Here is a 26,776-nt window from a genome sequence, read left to right as displayed (position 1 = left end):
TAGTGTTCCTGTGGCTCAGTGGTAGAGCATTGCGTTAACAGCACAAAAAGGTTGTGGGTTCGATTAGGGTTGTGCGATTAATCGGAATCAAAATAAAATCGCGATTTGAGTGTGCGAAGTATGTTATCCGAACCAATCAGGATGCAGCGCGCCTAAGTGTAGCGCGAGAACAGAGCAGACTGGGCATATACCTAACTCCAGGTTCACACACTCTGTCTGGGATGCGTAGCCTTTTTTTTTCGAGCCCATGTTAATGGAACGGAACATTCACACTGCACGCAGTAAAAAGATGAGAACAGAAAAGGTTATAAATAGAAAAGTGTGAAAAGATTTTATATATTGCACGTGAGAACAGAGAGAGTTGTGAGTGCACAGGACACAGGTTGAGCGAGAGGAGACACATTGTAAGGCAGCGTGTATCTGAGCCTTATACAGTCTATGATCTGAGCACGTGCGTCTGGTTTAGTTAACAGAGCAAAGGAAATCTGCGTGCGAGCGGATAGATTTGCGCTCATGCATTATTTTAATATGCTTTCGCGTTAGAATAATGCGCTCTCGCTGCTGCTTCTGAACCGCGTACACATAACTTACTGTATACGCACTGCAGACGGAGTACGTGTGAACCTTGGCCAATAAATATATTGTGCAAAACATATAACACCTGAACACGGGTTTTTTTTTTATTTATTTTTTTTTGTCTTATGTCTAGATTTTTGTTTGACATCTTTACTTAGTGATTATTTTGACTTAAGTCTGTTCTAGAGACATGTTACAACTTTTTGATTAAGCTCTCATTGGTTTTCTTTTGGAAATATGTTTCAAATTTATACTGAATGCATTTATGACTGTAAAGCATGTCTGTGTGTGTCAAAATCGTGATTAAAATCGAAATCGCAAAATTGATCAAAAAATCGTGATAGTTTTTTTTGTCCATATCGCACAGCCGTAGGTACGATTCCCAGGAAACACACATACTGGTAAAATACTGTATAGCCTGAATGCAATGTAAGTCGCTTTGGATAATTTGGATATTTGGATAATGTAGTGATTAGGTTGAGCATTGAATTGATGAATTGTGTGTGTGTTCTCATGTTTGCATGGGGTTATGTACATGAGTTGAATATGTCAACATTGCTGGCTGTTTGTTCCAGAGAAGCTGGAAATATAGACATCACAAAATGGTTTTCTCCAGGGAAATTACCACAGAATAGCTCCTGAACCAATATGTAGAGACGTGCTCGGCTGGTTTCAGTGAAACCCTCTTCTACATGATCAGTTGAAGACCTTTGGCCATTTTATTTTCAGTGTTTGCTAAGTCAAGCATCAGCATTACTGTAACTCATAGTCATCTGAAGCACTACAGTCAGAGAAAGTAGTCCAGTTTAGCCCCTGTGTTTGAGCTCCTATAGCCTTGTGGTTCTCTTGCTATTTTTTTATATTATTTTTCTGTTTGTATATAGATATGATAATAATTGAATATTAATATTGTATAATCATAATATTGAATGTACACCACCGGTCAATATTTTTTTAAAAGAAGCCTTCTGCTCACCAAAGCCTGCATTTACAGTATATGATCCAAATAATAGCAAAACCAGAAAAAATGAAAATATTTGCACTATTTTCAATATGAATATATTTTAAAATGCAATTTATTCTGGTGATTTCAAAGCTACATGTTTTGCATCATTACTCCAGTCACATGATTTGCTGCTTTAAAAAATATTTATAAAGAAAGTATAAAGAAAGTCAGCTTTCTTTGATGAATAGAAAGGACTGGAGAAATACAGCTTTGAGATCACAAGAATACATTTTAAAATATATTCAAATAGAATACAGTTATTTTAAATAGTAAAAATATTTCAAAATTTTACTGTTTTTGCTAATCTCATAAATGCTGTCTTAGTAAACAAAAAAAGTATTCTTTAAAAACCATAAAAAATCTTACGGTTCAAAAAGTTTTTATTTACTGTAGTGTATATATTTAAATTATAAATATTACAAATACTATGCATGTAATATGCATCCTAGATGTTAATACAGATGTTAATACTGTGTCTGTTAATACAGACACAGAATGCTGTTTAATTAGTTTTTTATGTTTTGCTTTGCTTTAAAAAAAAACACAGTCGCACAAAGGAGGAGGAACCAAGTCATTTTCAGAAAACAGAAGATCACAGAAGCCAATGCAACTGCGTAACAAAACATGCAAAATCACCCAAAACCCAAACATGCACCAAAACCACTTTCAGTTTCTCCGAAAAAGTCAAATCTGTTTCAGCTGCTGTTAGATGATCTCTATCTGTCTCCCGTCAGCCGCAGTTCATCCGAACCCTATAACAGCCCTCGTCTGCTGCACGAGTGTTTAACTGCATGAAAGAGCTGTTCAGTTCCTGGAGTAATGGCCTCATGTGATGGATGAGAATAGAGCATGTGAAGACCTTACAGCGCCCGAGCGCTTGTTCCTTTATAATGACAAATCCTCCGGCTGGAAGAGCTCAATTAACCTCTCATTATATGCTGACGGAGTCGGCCGCCTGGCGAGGCTGTTCATGTAGGACATAAACTCACAGGAAGTTCCTCTCAAAGCCACGGATGAGAATAAACCTGAGATCTGAGCTGGAAGAGTTCAATGATTTACTCACCGTCACATCGATCCAAATCACCGTGACTTTACTTCCTTCAGGTAGTTAAAAAAAAGATATCAGATTTTATATCCATACGAGGAAAATACTCGGATGTGGATTGAGGAAGTTTTCAATTCCAGTTCAGTTCCTGAGTTTGAATTGAGGATGCAAACAGGATAAAAAATTAATATGTTAATTTAAATGAACTGAAATTTACATGAGTTTAATTTTTTAAATATTTGCCAAGATAAACTTCAGCTTTACAACTTCTAGATTTTGCATTTAATTCACTGTGTTACTCGACGCTTTATTGTAATAAAAAACATCCTGCAAAAAAAAGTTAATTAATAAAAAAAATATATATATATATATATATATATATATATATATATATATATATATATATATATATATATGTGTGTGTGTGTGTGTGTGTGTGTGTGTGTGTGTGTCTGTGTGTAGGATATTTTGCTTACTTTAAAAAAAGAAAATTGTATAACATTTTCTTCTATTTTTAAGTTTTATTTCACTTAATTTTATATATATTCAGTATTCTGAATAAGTTTTTAAAATAATTAAATCGAATTTTCTTTTTTTATTATTTTTTTTTCATTTTAGTAAGATTTAGTTTGCAAACTTAATATTTTGATTGTCTATTTTTTATCAGTTTTATTTGACCCTTATTTTTATACTATTCAAGTATCCATTAATATTTTGTATGAGCTTTTTTTTTTTCAGTTGAAGTTGTAATTTCTAGAAATTTTAATTAATAGATTTTTTTATTTTTTTTTCAAATATTTGGTATATTTAATATTTTTATTGTTTTATTTTTACATCAGCTGTATTTTAGAATTATGCATATCCTATTAGAGTGCTTATGAATATATTGGATTCGTTTTTATATTTGTTTTCAGTTTTAATTTTATGTGTTTCATGAAGATAACATGAGTAGCTAACTAGAAGCCTGTGATCTTCTGAATGAACGTATTGAATGTGAAAGTAGCTCAAAATCATTTGATGAAGGATTGGATGAGAATATTCCTCAACAGAAACTTCTGGTTCCTCCGAGAAGCAGTGAAGATCTTAAGAGATCTGTGGGTTATTAGCTCTATGCTCTTCTCTGGTTTAGAGCAGCTGTTTTCTCATTCATTTCATCATCATTAGAAGTTGTTTTAGACGTTTTCCTGGCGTTTCTCTCAAACCATCAAACATCATCTGCCACACAACAGATTTCTCATTTCTCTTCAACAGTTGCGTCTTATTAGCTGGATCCGAACATCAGCCAGATATCATCTGAACATCCATCAACCGTGTTTGTGTTTCCAGCTCCGACTCAAGTGCTGTTCTCGTTCGACGTGGGGAACGGTCCTCTGGAGGTGAAGGTGGAGACGCCGTCGGCTCTGAACGACGAGCGCTGGCATCAGGTGAGAGCCGAGAGGAACGTGAAGGAGGCCTCGCTGTTCGTGGACCGTCATCCCGGCGCCGTTCAGAAAGCCCCCGCTGACGGACACATGCATCTGCAGCTCAACAGCCAGCTGTTTGTAGGTATGAAGAACATTTAACAGATAAACCATGTCTGGTGATCCTCAGTCTCAGCGCTGATATCATGCTTTGGATTGGTCCTTTTTGCAATATGTCAAAACAGTATGGGTCAAAATTATAGATTTTTCTTTTATGCCAGAAATCATTAGGATATTAAGTAAAGATCATGTTCCACGGAGATATTTTGTAAATCTCCTACCGTAAATATATCAAAACAAAATTTTTGATTAGTAATATGCATTGCTAAGAATTCATTTGAACAACTTTAAAGATGATTTTCTCAATATTTAGATTTTTTTACTCCCTCAGATTCCAGATTTTCAAATAGTTGCATCTCAGACAAATATTGTTACGCATCACTGGAGAGATTATTTATTCAGCTTTCAGATGATGCATAAATCTAAATTTTCGAAAATGTTTCACTTAACTGACAAATGTCATTTCAAAATCAAATAATCAAATAGAACATTTTGCTTAAAAATATTTGAAACAAATAAATATTCTATATTAAAAAAAATATATTTTTTATATTTTTTATTTATCTAATTCAGTTTTATTGTACTATACTATTCTAATATTTGTGAATGTTTAAAAAAACTGCTTTTAAAGTGTTATATTTTTATGTCTATTTTATTTTTATTGTACAACTATATTATTTATTCATTTATTTTGATTTAAGGGGAATTTTTGCTTAGAAATATTTTATATTTTTGTCTAATTATTACTTTCTGTTAAAATTTCAGTGTTATTTTAGTTTTTTATGTACTGTTATAGTATTCAGCTGTATTTTGAATTGACTTTCAGTTTTCGTTTTATTTTTAATAATGGTGTGCGTTTGCCATTTGTATTACTCTTTGTATTTTTAAAATTTACATAATTTATTTTACTTTTCTGTATTTTTAGTAATGTTAGCACTTTAACTTATTTGAGTTAATTTCTAAAAAATATTTCTAATTTTCTTTTCTTTTTAGGTTTGTTTTTCATCTAATATTGGTTTTATTTTTACTTTATTTGAATTACCAAACTAGTTTTACTTTTAGTTAAAACCACATTAATGTTTATTATTATTTCATAAAGTTTTTTATATTGCCTTTTTTTAAATAAAGTATTGAGAATAATTCAATAAATGATAATTGTAACATCCAGATGCATCATAACTCATAATATGGGAAATTTGGAAGTAAAAATCTTTAAAAAAAACAGCTTCAAACATGCAAAATGTTTTTTTGAACTCATTTTCAAGAATTCAGGGCGAATGAATTGAAGTTTTCCTGTAAGTGTTGGGAAAGTAGTGTGATTATAGTTCAATCTGACTGTTCAGTGCTCATCTAGATATGAAGAACTCCATCTCAGCCGTTTATAATGCAGGTCTGAGGTCTTCTGAGTAAAACAGATCAGTCATTCGACTCCAGGAGACGCTCGCAGTATTGCACATATTCTGTTCAGCTCATAACATGAGAAAGAAACTCAGTTATCAGGCTGCTGCTGACACGAATGAGGCTCACAGGTCACTCTTTCAGAGACTAAAGTTATTATTTCCCCTAATATATCACCATCATCACAGATGTTTCTTCAGCAGTTCTAGAAAAAATACAAATAAACACACATGTGCAGTACAGAGCTATAAAACTAATGTGGAATTATTGTTTATATATATATATATATATATATATGTGTGTGTGTGTGTGTGTGTGTGTGTGTGTGTATATATATTTTTTTTTTAAGTTAATTTGCATTTTGATATTATTTTAATAGTTCTAGTTCTAGTTTTAATTAACTGTTCTATTGTAATTTATGTATATATATTTTGGCTTTAAAAATTTCATTTAAATTATTATTATTATTTTCATATTTTAGTTTACCATTAAGTTTGTTTGTTTGTTTGTTTGTTTTGATATTATTTTGATTCTTTTAATAGATTTATATTTAGTTAACAAAAACAACATTGTTCTATTTTTTTATTATTTAAATATTTGTTTTGCATATTTTAGGACCACTAAAAACTTTTATTATTTTATTATTACTGTTGTATATATATTTATGTATTTATTAATTTTGTTTCTTCTTTTTTTATCTATTTAAAAATTTATTGTTTTAGTTACATTAACAATAACAACATTGTTCTGTTTTAATATATAATATATAATTAATATATTTCTGGCCTATTTTAGAACCATTAAAATATATATATTTTTTAATGTATTAATTAATTTATTGCATTTTGATATTATTTTAATTCATTTAACAGTTTTATTTTTTATTTTTCTATTTTTTGTTGCACATTTTTGGATAATTAAGGATTTTTTTCACATATAAAGTGTATATGTATTTTTTTTTTATTATTATTTTATTACAGTATTGAGAGTGATTATTAATCATCCAAGACATCAAGAGCTGATATAAATACTAAAGAGGGAGACTTAAACAAAGCTTTCCATTTGATCTGATTTCTCTCCAAGTGAAAAATCTGGAAAAATAAAAGACATAATAGTCATCGGTTCCTGTAATGGTTGGTAACATGTTTGCATTTGTCTCCCGTTTCATCACTTGCATGTCAAAACCTTTAACAGTTTTAACAGCATTTCTAACTTTTGCTCGAACATTTCACAGATGATTATATGGCACAGCTGGCACAGCGAGGTGTTTGCTCAGACGAATTAGCACTAAACCGCTGAACACTAATATATGCAGAGCGCATTATTTCTGTATTTATAGCTTGTCATCTGCAGGGACAGAATACAAAAACAAAATTCTTCCCAATGCATCTAAAGCATCTTTTCTCTGCTTGCGTCTCCAGGAGGAACGGCGTCCAGACAGAAGGGCTTCCTGGGCTGCATCCGCTCGCTCAAGCTGAATGGGAAGACCCTGGATCTGGAGGAGCGGGCGGAGATCACGCCCGGAGTGACGCCGGGATGTCCCGGACACTGCAGCAGTTACGGGGAACTGTGTCAGAACCAGGGCAGCTGTGTGGAGGACCACAGCGGCTTCACCTGCGACTGCAGCCTCTCGGCCTTCACCGGCACCTTCTGTCATAAAGGTACTGAAGCTCAGAAGGTGCATCCTAACAATCGTGCATTGATCCCAAGATTCAAACTAAATACATACATTTTTACAATATTGATAATGACAATAATAGCATCATCTCCACAGATGCGCTTCATGAGCACCACTCTGTTCCATAAACGCTTTGTAAAATACACTAAAACTAAAAGGTCTTCACACAAATGACACATTTTATAAATTATTTGTATGTTTTTAATTAGTTAAACTTATTTCATTTGGTTTTAGAAGGAACATTACTCATTTTTGTTTGTAATTTTAAGTTCACTTAATATTTAGATTTTATTTATTTATATGTCCCAAAACTTGAGCTGATTAGCAAAAACTACACTATTGTGTGTTGTTTTTTCGGTAAATTTTGTCTTGTTTGTGTGTTTTTTGTCATTAAAAAAATAAATAAGATAAATATCATATCATTTGGTAAAAACTTAGGTAAAATACAGAAACCCAAATATTCACGTTGATAAAATAAAAAATAAATATATATATATATATATATATTTTTTTTGTGTGTGTGTTTAGCATTCTTTATATACCATTGTAGTATTTATTAATATTTATGTATATTTATTAATATTTTTTAATTATCTTATTTTTATATTTTCATTTTTGTCATTTTATGTGCTTTAGTAATTTTATTACTTTATTTATTGTATATATTTACTTTTATTTTTATTTCTTTTATTAATTTCACTTCAAATTCAGTTAGTTTCCAAATAAAATTTTCACTTAAGTTCACATTTTTCATCGCATTTTATTTCATTTTATTTCATTTTACAAAAATTACTTTTAATAGTTCTCCGTATCTGCATTTTGTGAGCATTTTTTTTTTAATTTGCAAAAAAAAAAAAAAAAGTGTTGCATTCTAAAGAATTTATTAAATTGTACAAGTTTTATGAATTCACTTCATTAGGCACCATTTTTGGTCCATCCATGGGGCCATTATTTTATTTTATGGTCTAACAAACATGTAAAATGTATTTATTGCCCTATTAACAGTAAATGTTGATATAAAGTGAATCAGAAAAATAAATTTGAGAGTATCTTTGTCCATATTTCCCTATAAGTCAATAGCACACAATGATTTTACACCAGTTTATGATAGTAATGCAATCCATTATCCTAATCCCGTTGCGTTTAATCTCTCTTTCAGATGTTTCTGCCTTCTTCAAACCGGGAACATCAGTCACGTACACGTTCAAAGAGCCGTACAAGCAGCACAGGAACGTCAGCGCTCAGTCGTCCTCCATCTACTCAGATTTAATGCTGAGAGGAGAGAACGTCTCGCTGAGCTTCAGGACGAGTCAAGCGCCGGCGCTGCTGCTTTACATCAGCTCATACTACAGAGAGTTCCTCGCCGTCCTGCTCAACAGAAACGGTCTGAAACGCTCTGATCCTCCTCTCTAAGCACATTCATGTGGATTAGCTCGAGTCTGGGGAATCTCTGAACACAGCAGCCGCAATAAATGACTTCCTACTGTATACTGTCTGAAATCTGGCATGAGACAGGGAAAGCTGGGAAAGAAATGGCAGAGGATATATTCCCTCGTGAGACTGCCACACATTCATGAGCGCGTGTAAACATGTGTCTGTGATCTCACGTGCCACAAAGCCCATTCTCAGAGCTACATTTTCTCAGAAGCTCTCGTAATTTAAGAAGTTGCATGACTTTCGTCCAAAACACCAGTCTGACATCAGAGACTTTTCACGGTTTCCTGCCTTGTAATTTTGCCACGGCAAGGGAAATCATATTTTAGTCAAGTTGCATGTTTGCAGAATTAAATGTGATGAGAAACAGGCTGAGAGACATGAAATAATGCAGTAGACATACAAAGCATACAGTGTAGGATGATTATAACCGGTTCTTTTGAGACGGTTCGTTTAATGAATCGTGCAGAAAGACTCATGAAGTTTGATCTGAATAACTGTTCTTATCAAATGTAAGGCAATGCATGTTTTTAGCCACAAAATAATGCAAAGACAGTAAAAATACAAGACATATTTCTATTGCATGTTGGCAAAATTGTTTCGGACATCATTTTTATTTTTGAAATGGACAGTTCTTTTAATGAATCATGCAAAATGATTCGTGACCTTTGATTCGAATCACTGCGTCCTGACCAAACGTGATGCAATAAAATGTTTTCTAATGTAAAATTATATTCTACATGAAAACTAAAACTAATAAAAATTACTAAAGATTAATCTAAAATTAAAATTAAAATACAAAAATTTAATCGCAGTCAAAATGATAATAAATATTAAGTATACAAATAATACTAAAATATTTCTTCTTCTTTTTTTTTTTTTTGCAGAACCTTCAAATGTAGTTTGATTAAAAGAGTATTTTAATGCTTTTTACAAATCAGGGCCCGGTTCCCCAAAACGTTCTTATGGCTAAGTAGTTCTTAACTTATTCCTTAACCTCTCTCTTAACGTTATGGCACGATTCCCGACACGTTCGTACGCTAAGTATATCTTCTGTAAGTCACACTTTCGTAAGGTTGGTCCGGACCATTCGTAAGCTTTCTCTTAGCGTTGTTTGAGCTCAAGACGCTAGTCGCCACCACTGTACAGCAGTCTTTCGAAATCAGCGCAGCGAAGTACAAGTCAAACTATGGTATGTTGACAATGTTGTGGCTCAACAATGATTTTATGTTATGGACAATTTATAATAAATTATGTTTCGCAATGGATACAGGCCTATTTATGAAGTTGACTTTATGTGGTATCAGAATTAATATGGTGGTAATTAGCCTAGGCTTTTTCGTAATGTCATTAAAGCGAATTGACAATCACTTTTGATAATTAAAATCTGGCAAACAATTTGGCTCTAAATGGCTAAGATCTATAAATGGGTAGCATGGTGGTGTCCAGTAAGCGACCAACTATGGCAGAGATCCAATGTGTCCTTGTATTGAATCATTGTATCTCTCTCTCTCTCTCTGTTCATTGTAGATAGGTTGCTTTTTATTGAAAACATAAACCAATTGCAATTAATACCGCATTAAACAGAAGTAACTGCAGCTGCTTGCCAATCAATTCTGATTGTAAAGTACCTTACCATTAAGTCTATTACATAATTTTAAGAAGTCGTTAAACCCATGTCAAGAAGCGGCACAACATGATAATGAGGGTGTATGATTAGCGAGGGATACCCCGTTCGTCTAACCGTCACAAAATATCGTGTGAACATACTAACGATTTTATAATTTAATTTATAGTCTATATTTTACTGATAACTTAAACTATGTTAAAATAAATGTTACTGTAATAATTTGAGGAATGTTTTATTTGCATAGAACGTGTTGTCTTTCTTAACGCTGTATTGCACTTTCGCGTGAAGTGGAAAATCGATTCCTGAGCAATCGATGCCAACTAATTCTAATACTGTCAACTGTAATCCTAAAGGACACTTCAGGGAACATAAACAACTTTGGTAAGATATATCTTTCGAGGTCTTCTTAGCGCGCTAAGAGTGAGCGTTATCGGGAAACCGGGCCTAGATTAATTTGATTAATGAATGCAGCCTTAAACAAGCATGGGGCAATAAAACATTCTATTTTAGCCACAAAAGACTGTAAAAATACAAGACATCTTTCTATTACATATTTGCAAAACATCTTTACAGCATGACATCTTGACTCTTGTAAGCCAATTCTTCTCATGAATGGAAATCTGCATATTTGTCCCAATGTTACGCTTTAATTGTATCTAGACAAAGATGAATTGTTGCTGGAAACGTATTGCATCATGTCTGGCTGGAACCAGAGTTTGTATTCTTAGTCTAAATCTAAAACTATTAAAAAAATTATAATAATCTTATTTAAAAAAAAAATTTAAATAGTGCTGAAATAAACTAAAACATACATAGTATATGAAAAACAAAAAAGTGAAAAATCTTAAATTAAACTTAGAGACATTACTTTGCCGACTACCTGAAAATAAAAATTTTAAAACAACAATAAACTAAAGCTGAATAGATATATTTAAAAGAAAAAGAAACAGAATAAAACTCGCAAATCTGCATCACAAATTACAAAACCTTAAACCTAACACACACACACACACACACACACACACACACACACATACACACACACACACACACACACACACACACATATATATATATATATATATATATATATATATATATATATATATATATATTATAATTATTGTAGGATAGTAATAATTCTAAATTTGTTATTATTATTATAGAATAGAAATCATGCTTAAATAAGTTAGAACACAGTGGATGCTTGTTGAGGTTTCTGGGATGGATGTTCATATAAAGTAACAGTGTGTAGGTTTGGTTTAAATAAATACCATTTTAATTACCAAACATCAAAGGATGTTACCCAATATGGTTTTATTTAGCATGTTGTTTGGGTCAGCTATTGTGGCGTCCCACGCTGCCCCAGCAGCAGAATTCAGTCGGACTCTGTAGATCTGGCTCATCACGACGCACAGAGAGGAAACAGCAGACAGATTAATGCAATTACGCAGAAAGTCCAGAACAGCTTCTAGAACCCCAGCGGCCGCTCTGACAGCTTCCTGTTCCTGTTGCATGCAATTGTTGTTTAGTTGCTCCGTGTCCACATGCATTAACAGCTAAGACAGTTCGACTAAAAACTGATCCATTAGTGCAGAAACAAACATGCAAGCTGCTACTTAGCATCGTATTACAGTATGTTTTCCACATGCAAAATACACTTGTTTTTACTTGACTATGTTAAAAAGAAGTTTTAGTTTTGTAAGAGAATGATTAAGTTCACCGGAGGTGATAAGTATGCACGTTTTTTAATTGATTTCTGCATCTTGTTTTGTTTCACGGGGGATAACGTTTTAATCCTCTTAAGAAGAAGCTTTGTAGTTGGGAAACACATTGGCTTTTGTCACATGTTGATGTTCCTGTTCATGTTGACTGCGGGTAAACGGTGACTTTTGACGGTATAAAAGCCTGTTGAGAAATCCAATGCTCTTTGTTCTGAAGGACATTTGGACGTCAAGTACAAACTGCAGCACAACAGAGACGCGGAGGTTTTCCGAGCCAGCGGCAGGAATCTGGCCAACGGGCAGCTGCACCGCGTCAGCGTCCAGAGACTGCTGGAGACGCTCAGTGTTCAGGTACTGTGATCCTCAGAGCGGCCGCTGTTCAGTGCACACATTAAAGGGACACATTCACAACATACAGCATCAGAATTTAAAACGTTTAAGGACTGACACTACAGGAAGAAGCATCTGTGTTCAGGCTTTCTTGCCTAAATTATTCAAGTCTAATTCTATTCTTTAAAATCAACTGGCCCGTTTTAGACTTGCACTTACTAACTGCTTGTTTTCTATTCTATGGTTTGTTTTCTTTCATTTATTATACAATTAAGAAAAGCAAAAAAGGCTCTAACAGTAGCTTTCTCTATTCTTTTTCAATTCTATCCGTTTTCTTTTTATTATATAATAAAAAAACCTTGCTATGTGTACTGTGTTAAGCTAACTGAGGCTTGTTACAGCACTTGTATATGCTTGCTGTGTTGTTGTTTTTGACTGCTTCAATTGTCCTCTCTTGTAAGTCACTTGGGATAAAAGCGTCTGCTAAATGAATAAATATAAATGTGTTCAGACCATTATTTGTTTTTATTATAGTTATATATTATAGTTTTAGTTGTAACACTTTACAATAAGGTACCATTTGTTAACATTAGTTAAATCCATGAACTTAACCTTCACTGATGTTCAATTAAAATATTAATCTTCATGTTAGTTGGCAGTGCATTAACTAATGTGAAGAGATACAACCTCTCATCTTAATAATGTATTAATAAATGTTTAACTTTAACTGTTTAATAAATCCTATAAAAGTATTGTTCTATTTATAGTTAACTGATGCTAACAAATGAAACTTAATTTTGAAAGACTTACAATTTTTTACATATTTTGAATTAGAATGAGAATTTATTTGTATTTAATTAGAATTTATTCTTTTAAGTTAACGTTTTAGCAATGTAGTTGTTTTTTCTGTATTTTATTCGCTTTTAATTATGTATATGATTTTCAGAAATTATATTTTATATAATATATAATTAATTGTAATTTTATTTTGTAATATATATAACAAATTCTCACAGCTTGTAAATAATATATAGTTGAGTCATTTTTTATGTCAAGTTCAATTTAGCTTTAGCAACTTATTATATTTTATTCCATTTCAGTAAACATATTTTATTTAATATTTCTTATGGTTTTAGTTTTTTACCTAAGATAACCCTGCTTCAGATTAGTGGAAACTAAAAATTCAAACTACACATTTAACTGTTTGTTTAATAGCACTTGATGTATTTGCATCTATAGGTTTCAATTGCAATATATATCTTTAAGGGACATTTTTAACAGACACCTGGAGAGAGGAAACAGCTAGACAGATTATACATATCCACTAATTTTGGTTCATATGTGTGACATAATCCTTTTGCATATTTCACATTTCAGAAAACATAATACTGAATACAAAATAAATGTCTTAATTTAGTGTGATTAATGTAGAGCAGTATGCTACATGAAACTAGACTTTTGTATCATTGTTTCTGTGTTACAAACATTCAAATGAAAATGTCAAGCCATGCATATATTGCTGAGTTTGATCACATGGAGATTTTAATATTAAGTGTCCAGGTGAAATATCAGTCGGTCTGATGTGTGACACGCGCTGGTCAATAGCAGTCAATCAGCGACTCTCAGCTCTGTTCATGACCAAACCATTAGTCTGAACCTCTGTAATAAGCACAGTTTGAATGTGAACACGCGGAGGGACCTGTTTTATAATTGATCTGAAGATAAGTTTTCATTAAAACACCTGCAGATGAATACTTGCTATGTACAAACATAATGCTCCCTAGCTTTTTCTGTCCTCTTTCCTAAAATGTTAACTGTCTTCCTGCATTTTTTTTGTAGGTCGATCATCATGCAAAGGAATATTTCAATCTAACATCGGACACTGAATTCAACGCCATCAAATCCATTGTCTTGGGAAAAGTGATCGGTGAGTAAGACCACTGTAAACATTCATCCGATTGTTAGGACTCGAATGTAAGTTTTTCTTTTAATGCTCAGCTTAAATATTTGAATTTGAGCTTGAAACTGTCGAAATCAATTTATTTGACTGCACATATGGAAATGATTTTTGAAGCAAAATTTAAATTTTGAGCTTAAGCTGAATGTTTTCATAATAAATGAGCAAAACCCTGTACATGTGCACTATTTGACAAGCACTTCTAATCTATTTTGAACCTCGCCAGAGTGTTTTTGCATTAAGGAGGAATTGTCTCTGAATCCCAGTCGAGTTCTGACCTCGGTGCTATGCAGATGGTCAGTTAAGTGGCCATTATTATATTTATTTTAGAGGTTTTCTAAGCATCATGGATGCTGAAGTGTCTGGAGGATGCAGAAGCATCAGGAGCTCGTTTGTGCAGTCGGACGAACTCCTCAATCTGAGTGAACAGAGTACGCTTTGTCCTGTTTACTTCAGATAAGACTAATATTGACTACATGTTGTTATTGTTGTCTGGGGGAACGGCAAATGGGTCAGTTTGATTTTTTGCACAAAAAAAGTCATATTTAGTTACCCACAGATCCTCATGAGCTAAATCAGGCTGGTTTATTCTCATTGTAATGATGTCCAGGTCCAGGATGGTGGTGTTTTATGTGCGTCCATGTGAACATGTGACATGAAACGCATTGGCTGTGACTCTTCAGATAGTGTGTCACTGACAGCGGGCTGTGTGTCATTTCCAGCAAACACTATCGATCAAGGCCAGAAATCAACTTGTAATGAATAATAAATCAAATGTGAAACCTGCATCGAGCTCCTGAAGATTAATATTAGACTGGTTCAGAGCTGAAATGATGCCTCAATCTGCCGAATCAAGATCATCGGGAGCGTGTCAATAGAGACACAATTCATATTCGCTTTTCATTGTAACCTTACAAAGCTTGACACATGCATTTTTTAAATGGAACAGTTTATTGAACCATCTTTAAAAAATGTGCATATTTTACTTTTATGGCTCATTTAATCTGATATAGTGAGAATATGGAGTACAAAAACAGGTCCCAAACTGAGCAAAAAAATATGCAGTTTAATGTAGATGCTGATATTTACATGGACAAAAAGAGGTTCAATTCTGATTCTTGTGATGTAAATCAAAGAGATCTTTATAACACCAGAGCATATACTTGCATACAAATGCTTTAAATATCAGTCATCGCTGTATATCTCCAGTAATATGTTACAGTAAGATGAGATGTAAATGATCCATATATAACACAGAGATTAAGAGCTGAAGAAATCAAGGCTCCTCAGAAGATGTGAGATGTTCTGGAGGCTTGTGAAGATCATTCCTCCGCTGAGGAACAGTGAAAGTAAAGCTTCTGGAAACAAACGCTCCTCAAACGAGACTCTGAAACATGATTGATGGAGTATCAAGTGAAGCTGAGCTGCTTCAGTCCAGTAAGAGTTCATCTGGAGATATTACTGACCTTATTCTCATGTTTACTTTATTCAAATCGGTAAAGATTTGACAGCAAAAAAGACACGAGAAGCACCAGCGGACTAAAAGGGCATTTTACTGGAGAAAAATGTCTAAACTATCAATCTTACGACAGAAGAAGTAGATTGCAACATGTTAAACAGCAAAGTTTATGCCATGTTGATCATTTAGAGACCCACAGTAGCTTTAGGGATACCTTTTTACTTAATTGCAAAGCTGATCACATAACTTTATAGCAAACAACAGACCAGAAATCGTGACGTTGAAAAAACCTTTTCATGCACGTTATTTGTCAACTACATCATGTCTTTTTTTCTCTCTCTCCTGTGGCTCAGTGTCTGAATAAAAGCGCTCTCATCGGGCTCCATGTGTTCAGTTCACTGCCGTCGCTGTGGAGTGGAATTCAGCGTGTGGTTTTCGCTCGAGATGTTTGGTACAAAACTAGAGCGCATGGTTTTGTGTCCGTGTACGTTTGAAGTGAGACTTGCATCTCGTTTCAGAAGCATGCTGAGGAATATTAACATTGCTCAACTGCTGCTCTTCTAAGCTTAGTTAGAGTAGAGTAGTTATCATGTGTCGGTTAAGCTTTTTTCAGATGTTTGTCCTAAATTTTCTTAGAAGAAATCAGTGAACAGTTGGCGTACAGTCTGTAAAATGAATATGGAAGTGGCTCACTGTATATAATTTGGTCATTGGAGAATTTGATGGGAAATTTTTGCATTCTTAGAAGCAGGAAACATTGACATTAGATCTCCATTTAATTGCGATCCAAGAGAAACCATTGAGATATTTTGTGATCTATCTCTTAATATTGCAGATTATATTATCTATGACTAGTTTTAGACAGTATATTCTTAAAAATAAAGGTGCTTCACAATGCCACAGAAGAACCATTTTGTCTAAATGGTTTTTATAAAGAACCTTTAACACCTGAAGGTTTTTCAGATTATAAAAAGGTAAGAAAGAGATGGTTCTTTAAAGAACCTTTGAGTGAATGGTTCTTTGAGGAACCAAAAACGGTTCTTCTATGGCATCGCTTGAAGAACCTTTTGAAGCATCTTTATATTTAAGAGTGTAGTTAGGTTTCCATCACCCTGTTTTTATGCTTATTTGGAAGTACAGCAAAAAAAAAAATCCCTTAATTCACAAAAAGTTTTGATGCTTGCTTGAAGTGGTTTTAGAGTCAATGCAAATAATGGAAGATGGAAACGCATCTTCTGAATAAATTATCAGGAAGACGATTTTCTTCTCTTTGACTCGTTGAATGGAAACAGTGCTTTATTCGCAAATGTTTTATGCAATATCCCACTTTTGCGCATACGTTAAATTCACAAGTTTGGAAAGAAACCTAGCTATTGGTAAAGTCTCTACTGAAGCTCAAAAGGAAACACGTGAGACTGAGTTTTTTTGGTTTTCTAAGAAGAAATAGCTAAGAGGCAGGATACGTCAGAAATCGATTAGATCTCCATTTAATTGCTATCCTGGAGAAACCATTAGGAGAATATTGCAGACTTTGCGATTTTGGTAAATCTGATTTCTGCTGGAGATATTTAGATCTCATTTTAACACTTTTTTTAAAAGTCCACTTAAGACATTGTACTAACAGTCAGTAACTTTGCAGCTAGATGCCAACTACTGTAGCAGTCATTAGAGTATAAATAGACTGTCTGCTTAATATCTTTAACACTTTTCTTTGATGGGCCCACAACAAACTGACTATAAGATTCTTTACAAGTGTATTCTTACAACGTATTCTACTAACCCTAAACCTAACCCAAGTCTATTCTGAGCGTTAGTAGACATCCAGTTGTAAATTAGGGAGAATTAGTTGACATGAAGTTGCAAAGTTTCTTATAGTTAGTAGAATGTCTAAAGTGGACTATCAAAATAAAGTGTAACCAAGTGTCATGATTCTGCCCTCGTGTCCTTGATTTTTCCTAGTCTTGAGGCAGGATCATGACAGACCCGTGTTTTGTGTACAAGCGCATGGCCTTGTCTTTGGGCCATGTGCTTGTGTTGTCTCGTTCCCTTGCCCCGCCCCCCTTGTTATCCTAGTCGTGTCGTGTTTGTCCTATCTGTAACACCTGTCGTGTCTTAATTGTTCCCCCTATTTAGATCTCCTAGTGTGCTCTGTCCTGCGTCGGTTCATTGTGTTTCTCAGATGTGTTCTACTTATGTGATCGTGTGTGAGATTGTGCTGTACCCTCTGAAGTCCTTGTATTACCGTGAGTGTTTGTAGTTAGTGTCAAGAGTTTGTTTGTCTTCTCAATCCTGCCCTGTTAAGTTGTTTAGTTCCTGCCCTAGCTGTTGTTTTCCCCCTCGTGGGTTTTGTTTTCCCCTTTTTGTATTTAATAAACCCTTTGTGTTGAGAATCCCTGTCTGCACCTGAGTTCCTCCCTTACCAATACCTGACAGAATGAACCGACCACAATGGAACTCAGCAGACAGGAGGCAATACTGGATGTGGTCAGCCAGCAAGCGAGATTGTTTTGAGGGCTCTCGCCTTGTGGTGTTCCGGGGGACCAGGGGAGGTCGTTCCGGAGCGAGCGGGCGAGAGGAGGAGCCCCAGAGGTCCCCACCTACCCAGCTGCCAACGGTTCCAGAGGGTCGTATCCTGGCCGTGGCCACTCTGGGGGATCAGGCACATCCCTCACCGAGTCCTGAGGTGCCTCCCACACCCGTCGGTCTCCCCGGGAAGCGAGGGAGACGGTTATCGTGGGAGTCTGCCTCAGAATCGTCGGAGTCAGCCCTGCCAGAGACCGAACTCCCCCAACCCGCCTCTGACCCAGCTGTGGTCTCTGCACCGCGCCCGAGGAGGAAGAGGGGGCCTGCCGGTCCTGTGACCCCGTTTCCTCCCGTGCCAGCAGCGGAGAGTGCTGGCGTGCCCGTGCCAGCAGCGGAGAGCGCTGGCGTGCCCGAGCCAGCAGCAGTGAGCGTGTCCGAGTCAGCAGCGGTGAGCGCTAGCGTGCCCGAGCCGGGAAAGAAAGCTGTATGCAAGTCGGCAGTCGTGAGAGCGGAGGAGAGAGCCGCGGCCGACTCTGCAGCAAAGACTCTTGTACAGTCGGTTTCATCTCATAAGGAGATGCCAATTGTCCTAGCTGCTAAAGCATTTTCTGATTATTTGTCCCGTCTTGTCCAAATTTTAGAAATCCCCGTCAGTCCTGTCTTGTCCCCTGACCCTGTCCCCAGAAGTCCCAAATGTCCAGCCGTTGTCTCCCCGTGTCCTGTTGATGTGGCCCCGTGTCCTGTTGATGTGGCCCCGTGTCCTGTTGATGTGGCCCCGTGTCCCGTTAATGTCCCCCCGTGTCCTGTTGTCCCCCCGTGTCCAGTAGATGTTGTCCCCCCGTGTCCAGTAGATGTTGTCCCCCCGTGTCCCGTAGATGTTGTCTCCCCGTGTCCAGCCGTGGGCTCCCCGTGTCCAGCCGTGGTCTCCCCGTGTCCTGTTGATGTGGCCCCGTGTCCTACGGTCCCCCCGTGTCCAGTAGATGTCGTCTCCCCGCGTCCCGTAAGTGTTGTCCCGCGTCCCTTGTCTGGTCCTGTCATGTCCCCTGTCAGTTGTCCCGAGACCCCTCCCCGTCCCTCACCACCCAGACCTGCCCGTACCCCCCGTCGTCAGCCTTCGTCCTGTCCTCCTAGGATTCCTACCCCTCCCACCCGCCCTGGTCTGTCCCCCATGAACTTTGTGGTCCCACCCCCTCCCCTTCCCTGTTTGTTTTTTTTGATTTGTCACCCCAACCCTGCCGTTGTGTACTCATGTTTGCCTTTGTTGTTATTTGTCATGTCCTGTTGGTTTGTGTCTGTGTCCCAGTCTGTCATGTCAGTCGTGTCCCGTGTTTGATGTTCCCTTGAGGAGCGTCTGGAAGCCGCTCCTTAAGGGAGGGGTTCTGTCATGATTCTGCCCTCGTGTCCTTGATTTTTCCTAGTCTTGAGGCAGGATCATGACAGACCCGTGTTTTGTGTACAAGCGCATGGCCTTGTCTTTGGGCCATGTGCTTGTGTTGTCTCGTTCCCTTGCCCCGCCCCCCTTGTTATCCTAGTCGTGTCGTGTTTGTCCTATCTGTAACACCTGTCGTGTCTTAATTGTTCCCCCTATTTAGATCTCCTAGTGTGCTCTGTCCTGCGTCGGTTCATTGTGTTTCTCAGATGTGTTCTACTTATGTGATCGTGTGTGAGATTGTGCTGTACCCTCTGAAGTCCTTGTATTACCGTGAGTGTTTGTAGTTAGTGTCAAGAGTTTGTTTGTCTTCTCAATCCTGCCCTGTTAAGTTGTTTAGTTCCTGCCCTAGCTGTTGTTTTCCCCCTCGTGGGTTTTGTTTTCCCCTTTTTGTATTTAATAAACCCTTTGTGTTGAGAATCCCTGTCTGCACCTGAGTTCCTCCCTTACCAATACCTGACACCAAGACTTGTTTTCTCAGAAGAAACATTCAGAAGTAGGATAGTTAATCAAACATCTACATTTAATTGATATCCTGGAGATATGTTTGAGATATGTGGATATTTATTCCAGGTTATAGTGTCATGGTAAATCTGAGCCCAGTTTGAGATCGCTTCTGAAATTTTAGAGGAGATGTGTGCGAGAGAACTAGGTTTTTTATTAGGAGAAACATCTAAGAGTCAGGAAACTCACCCAAACATTTCTATTAGATCTCAATTTAATTGCTAGCCAGGACAAACCACTGAGATCATTTGGAGATCTATGATTTTTTTTTTTATTGCAGATTATTCTTATATATTATTCTTATATCTTGATGAATCTGTGGCCAGTTTGAGGTGTTGAGATCTTTTCAACTTGGACATTTCCACTCCAATCCGGGAGAAACGATTGAGATAATCTGGAGAACTGTGACTTTTGATTCTAGACCTTGGTATATTTGTGCATCTGAGCCCAGTTGACAATATTCTCTCTCTCTCTCTCTTCTGAAACTCTAGAGGATGCATGTTTGAGATAACAGGGGTTTTTTTCTATGGAGAAACATCTATGAAGCACAAAAGTCATATTGAGATATTGAGATCTGATTGAAAACTCAAACGTGTTTTGCAGACTTAGGTGAGGTGGATCCAGAGATCGCTCGTCTGAATGCTCTGGGCTTCACCGGCTGTTTGTCTGTGGTCCAGTTTAACTCCATCTCTCCGCTGAAGGCGGCTCTGTTGTATCCAGACACCAGTCCTGTTATAGTCACTGGACCACTGAGTGAATCCAGCTGTGGCTCGTCTATACAGACAAACCCCTACGCCGCTGAGACCACTCATTCTCTCACAGGTAAAGCCATCAGACCTTTCCCCTCTTCTTCACTGGATTGGATATAGAGTGCAACAGAAGTCAAAATCTCATTCATTTTCTCCACAGGTGAACTGATTTTTTACATTAACTCATAAACCTTTAAAGAAAGATCTATTGTGAGCTACCAGGTTTTTACACAATGGTTTATGCTTTTGTTGAAGACAAACACCAGGCGAAAACTTCGAAGCAAAAGCTAAATCTGTGGCAATGCATTCAGAATCCACGATTAGTGAAAACAAATCTTTGAAAAACATTAACAAAGAATGAAGCATATTTCAAGAGCCTGTTAAATTTGTGCAACTGTGTTCATTTTTTGCATTTTCATTGTGTTTTTCTTTTTTTTGTAATGGCGTATTTTTGAGAGTTTCTAAAAAAGTTTATTTCATTTTTATTGAAGCAAATGTAATTCCATAAAATATGAGATATATTATTGTTTTCTCTTTGAATTAAAATTGTTTTTCTGACCCATAGTCCATGAATGGCTAGAAATTATTACATATTAAAAAGATATATTAATAAAGATAAAAACAGCATTACATCACTTTTTTTTTTTTTAACAATTTGTTTGTTGTTAATGCATGGGTGTATGTATATATATATATATATATATATATATATATATATATATATATATATATATTAAATTATTCAAATTATTGTAATATACTATTCTGTATTATTTATTTAGTCATTTATCAGAAATTTTTAACCAATTGTAGTATTAAAATAATTAAAAACAGATCAAAAACTTAAAAAAATACTACCTATACACATTTTAAAAATACAGAAATAAATTAAAATGACTAAAAGCATACAACAAAACTTAACATTTAAATAAGAAACAAATGATAAAGCTAAAAACAATTCAAAAGGTATAAGAATGATTCTAACATAACACTAAAATATTAAATGTATTTTAGTGATTTTTAATATATAAGAGAATACAGTATATTTTCTTTGCATAGTGGAGCAACAGTTCTTAAGTTGTTAAAGTTATCTAGTTGCTTGTACAAAAACATTTATAGACATCTGTATCTTCTTCAGACTTTGTTTTCCAAACTTCTCTCTAGTTTTCTTTAGTTTTTCTCCTCAAAGTTGAATTTCAGCAAACTTTCGTCGCCGGCTCACTGAATCCTCCGCAGTGCTAATTAAATTAGAGCAATAATGATGGTAATGGCTGATCACTGTATTCATCTGCGTGAGAAAGACCTTCATTTGCATAATCATTTCTGCGTTTGTATTCAATGAGCCGTGACCTGTGAGCGATAAGCGCTTCAGTCCCGCTGATGATCTGTCTGTCCGTCTCTCCTCTCTGCTTTAGATCGTGTGGGTTCAGTAGGTTCTGGTGAACCAATAGTCAATGCTATCAACAGCGACTCGGCTTTGATCGGAGGTAAATGTTGTAGTGCATCACAGAAATATTCCATTTCTCATCTTTTCTCATTTCAGTCATTATTATTTGCTGCTTTCAGCTCATATTTGCTCTAGAAATCCCTTAAAGCAACTATTCTCCCAAAATTCACATTTAGTTCTTCCCAAACTTTTTGACTGGAGATGAGATGTTTACCCCCTTTTTATCATTCAGTGGGCTCCAAAAATGTAGCATAAGAGTGCAAAATAAAATTGAAATTTACAGTAAAAAAGATTGTTTTAGCATTTCAAGTTTTAGAAAATGTAATAATAAAAATAAACTGATATAATGTCAAAATTTGATTCATACCTCTATAATATACTGACAGTTGCCACAAAATAAGATGGTAAAGACAATTACAAAACAGCATCAGGATAACAAATACAACACTAGAATAATGCAGAAACATTATTATTTTATTTAACGACATAAAATCTTAATCTCATCCAATTTGAAGAATCACACATAATTCTGGGAATGTACATTTATTTTGAATAATTACACTCCCTTCCAAAAACTGTACATTTTAATTTTTAAAACAAAATTATATAAAAAATGCCAAAAATGAAAGTAAAAATTATATATTCACTACATATATTATATGGAACCAATTAACATATTTTACTGTAGCATTTTTTTTACCGCATTTTTTTTTTGCATTGTACTCCATAAGTATTCTACGGTCATACACTTAATTCAATAATTAATAATAATAAATAATAATACATAAAAAAAATTTAAAAGTCTCTATTTCGGTCTAATTCAGTGTGTTACTTGAATTTCTGTCATTATTTGTGGAATTTACTAATAAGTTATGAATGAAAATTGTTTCCACAACAAATTAATTTCAGTATGTGATGCTTTTTCAAAGTTTACACACATGATTACTATCACTGTACGGAAAAGAGCAGTGTTTACATCTGTGCTAAACATCTCCTCTTGCATTCAACAGGAAGAAAGTAAGTCATACAGGTTTGGAGAAACATTTTAGGAGTCAGTTTACATTTTGTGAGCTAAAAAATGTAAAAGACTCCATAAAACGATTCAGAAAACCTCCAACCCGGCAGCGTCCCTCAATAATGACTGATTAACGGCTGCGTTCACATTGACTGAATATAAAGAGTTCTGCAAAGCTATCGCTAAATAGAAAGAAATTAACAAAGCCCCCGAAAACTAATTAAACATTTAAAGAAATGATTTGCTGATTAAGGGGCTTCTGCTACAATCCCAAACACACTTTGTCCTTTTCACAGCCACCGTAATGTGGCATTAAATTGAGTTGAGATTTATTTTGGCGCTTCAATTAGACATTTCTTTTACCCTTTATAATTAAATGTGCCATGCTTAAGCGGTCACAAAGGAGAGAAACATTTTAGAGGCGTCTGGCTCTGACAGTGAGTAGAACTGAGACGAAGAAGCATTCACAACACGTCTGATGGCGTAACGAGACCATCAGAGCGCCAGTCGCCAGGGCTTTCGCCAACTTTCTGGCCTTTATTGATGGTCTGTATTTAACCGCTTTTAAAAAATGGCACTAATGGCATCTAAATTAGGATTGATTGTGGCGCTTTATCTGCGTGAGGTCTGGATTCAGCCTTCAGAAACGCCTCTGACCATCCAGAAGCTGAACTTTAACACATTCTGTAGCACTAAAAGCCACTAAATGACCAGTTTAGGTGATTACTCCTGAATGCTTTATACCATTTATACCATTTTATTCCATTCAATTAAACCTGGTTAAGATTTTATTTATTTATTTATTTATCTATTGGCAGTATTTATCCAAAAGTTGAATATATATATATATATATATATATATATATATATATATATATATATATATATATATATATATATATATATATATATTAATATTTGTAATATTTTTACCTATGTTTACTATATTAAAATTAATATTAAATATTTAGAATGTTATATTTATATTATATTATGTTATACCATTGTTATATTTTATTTTGAAATTATTAAATTATTAATTGCAAAATTTTGGCCTAATTAATAAATGCTTCATTTATATATATATATATATATATATATATATATATATATATATATATATATATATATATATATATATATATATATATATATATATATATATACTTTTTTTTTACTCATTTTTAATAGAATTTCTTCCGTTTTGATTACAAAATGTTTACAAAATTAATTTCATTTGACTTGTTTTCATTTATATTCACTTATAATATTTATTACACATATTAGAATTTGTGTTACAATTAATATATATGGATATGAAATAATTTCATCACATCAAATGTGCTAACATCACGTGTCAAATTATCAGCAAGGACTATAAATATTACATTTCTTCTGATTTCATTAGAATATATTATTTGTATTATGTATTTTCATTAAATGTGTTATTAACATTTATACAATAATTAATAAATAATATAAATACATTTTTACAGTGCTTACATTCAATGTTGTATTTTAACTATACTTACAAATATGAATTTTTTTTTCTAATACATATTATTATTATTATTATTAACTTTTTTAAGTTAGTCATCCATGTCCATTTTTCATTCTCCAAAGATATGTGTACGTAGATCTGCTCAATATTTCACGTGTTGTTGTGCTGTTTTTCAGGAGTCATTGCCGTCGTGATATTCGTGAGTCTGGCCGCGCTGGCTGTGATCGCACGATTCCTTTACCGGCGGAAAGAAACGTTTCAGACCCAAGAGCCCAAAGCTGAAAAAACAGAAGACAGTCCTGAAGCGCCCTTTAACACGGATCCAAACTCACAGAGCATTATCAGTGAAAACCAAAAAGAGTATTTCATATGACGCTCTTTCACCTCGTATGGGACTAATCCAGTTAAACCGAAGAACTGAAATGCCTTGTCGAGTCTAGGGACATTAAGATTCACGGTGCATTATGGGAAACCGTCCGAGAGACTGGAGCTGCTGTAATAGAGCGACGCGTTCCTCCGTTTTTGCCCTTTTTGTACATAAAACAGTTATTGTCCAGGGATTTGGCACAATAGTACGGTTTCTAAGGTGTGTATGATGACATTCATTGGTTGTAAATATTCTTTTGAAATGAAACTTTGTAATGTCATCTTCTCCTTTTGCCTTTGAACGATTCAGTGCTCAGTATTATGTTTAACGGAGTCAAAGAAGCGATCATTGTATAATTAAATCGAAATAACTGTGAGAGTCGGCGAGTGCGATGTTGTTGTGAATACATGCGTTTGTGCAAAAGATTTCAGATTTTGTGGAAAAGGCTGTACGCTCCGTATTTATTACTCTTTGCCCGTGCTTTTCTCAGTGATTGGCCACTTGGAACAAAAAATACATCCTATGACAGTTGTCTATTGTGGACAGTTTGTGTCTCTGGTCTTTTTTCTCTCTTAATAACATGAAAGCTGTTTTCGCTACAAATTTATTACTTATTTACATTCCATTTTAAAGGTAAAACATTAAAAATTTGAACAGAACAGCATCAGAAAAGTGCATTTTGATTGATAGATATTTAAAGTGATGGCGCACCTAAAAATTAACATTTGGGTGAAACATCTTAATGATGGATGCAGATATTGTCTTTTTAAGACTTTAACTGATGGACTGGAGTAGTGTGGATATACTTATGATGTTTTTATCAGCTGGTTGGACTCTCATTCTGACGGCACCCATTCACTGCAGAGCATCCATTGCTGAGACACTGATGCAATGCTACACTTCTCCAAATCTGATGAAGACACAAACTCATCTGTACATCTCGGATGGCCTGAGGATGAGTAAAATTTCATTAAATGATAATTATTCGATTAACTTTCCTTCAAGAATGTTTTATTTGTGTGTGTGTCACTTTGGTTAAAAGTGAGTTATGTTATATCATATATATATACTATAGCACTATGGCAGCACCCTCTCCACAGGATCACACGTGAACAAAGCGTCTCTGTCAGCCAATGTTGAAAAACCAAACACTGAAACATTTCCACACGCTTTCTGACTCTCTCTGGACGCAGCTGGAGTTTTCTTTTCTGAAATGCTAATGCCTTCGGTGCGATTTGAAAGAAGTTATGTATAATAAGCTGTGAGGCTGAGTGATGCTGACAGAGAAAAACGCAGATTATGACTTAATGACTGTTGTGATATGACAAAAATAATAATAATTACAGCCAGGAGCGTCTTAAATCTAAAAGTCCACTTTAACTTCAGAATGAGAATCTCACAAGATTTCTACTGATTTCATCCCAAAAAATCAAAATAAATGTAACAAATGTGCATGAAGAAGCCTGTACAAAGGATGAAAAACA

At 35.0% G+C, this 26,776-nt stretch overlaps 1 protein-coding gene across 1 annotated transcript in view; it reads left to right on the top strand.

The window, feature by feature from the left end:
* The window catches only part of cntnap3 (contactin associated protein family member 3), a 108,857-nt gene extending 82,717 nt beyond the window's left edge, over positions 1–26,140 (top strand). The window contains exons 17-24 of the mRNA XM_026245851.1: positions 3,954–4,172; positions 6,967–7,206; positions 8,383–8,607; positions 12,229–12,362; positions 14,181–14,268; positions 20,817–21,035; positions 22,378–22,449; positions 25,102–26,140. Of these exons, the coding sequence (XP_026101636.1) occupies positions 3,954–4,172; positions 6,967–7,206; positions 8,383–8,607; positions 12,229–12,362; positions 14,181–14,268; positions 20,817–21,035; positions 22,378–22,449; positions 25,102–25,298 (1,394 nt within the window). The 3' untranslated portion in view covers positions 25,299–26,140. The remainder of the gene's footprint in view (positions 1–3,953; positions 4,173–6,966; positions 7,207–8,382; positions 8,608–12,228; positions 12,363–14,180; positions 14,269–20,816; positions 21,036–22,377; positions 22,450–25,101) is intronic.
* The last annotated feature ends 636 nt before the right edge of the window (positions 26,141–26,776 follow it).

This window comes from Carassius auratus, unplaced genomic scaffold (genome assembly GCF_003368295.1).
Source record: "Carassius auratus strain Wakin unplaced genomic scaffold, ASM336829v1 scaf_tig00011176, whole genome shotgun sequence".
NCBI classification, from domain to species: domain Eukaryota; kingdom Metazoa; phylum Chordata; class Actinopteri; order Cypriniformes; family Cyprinidae; genus Carassius; species Carassius auratus.
The sequence above is the reverse complement of the archived record's forward strand: the minus strand, read 5'-3'. Positions and strand labels throughout refer to the sequence as shown.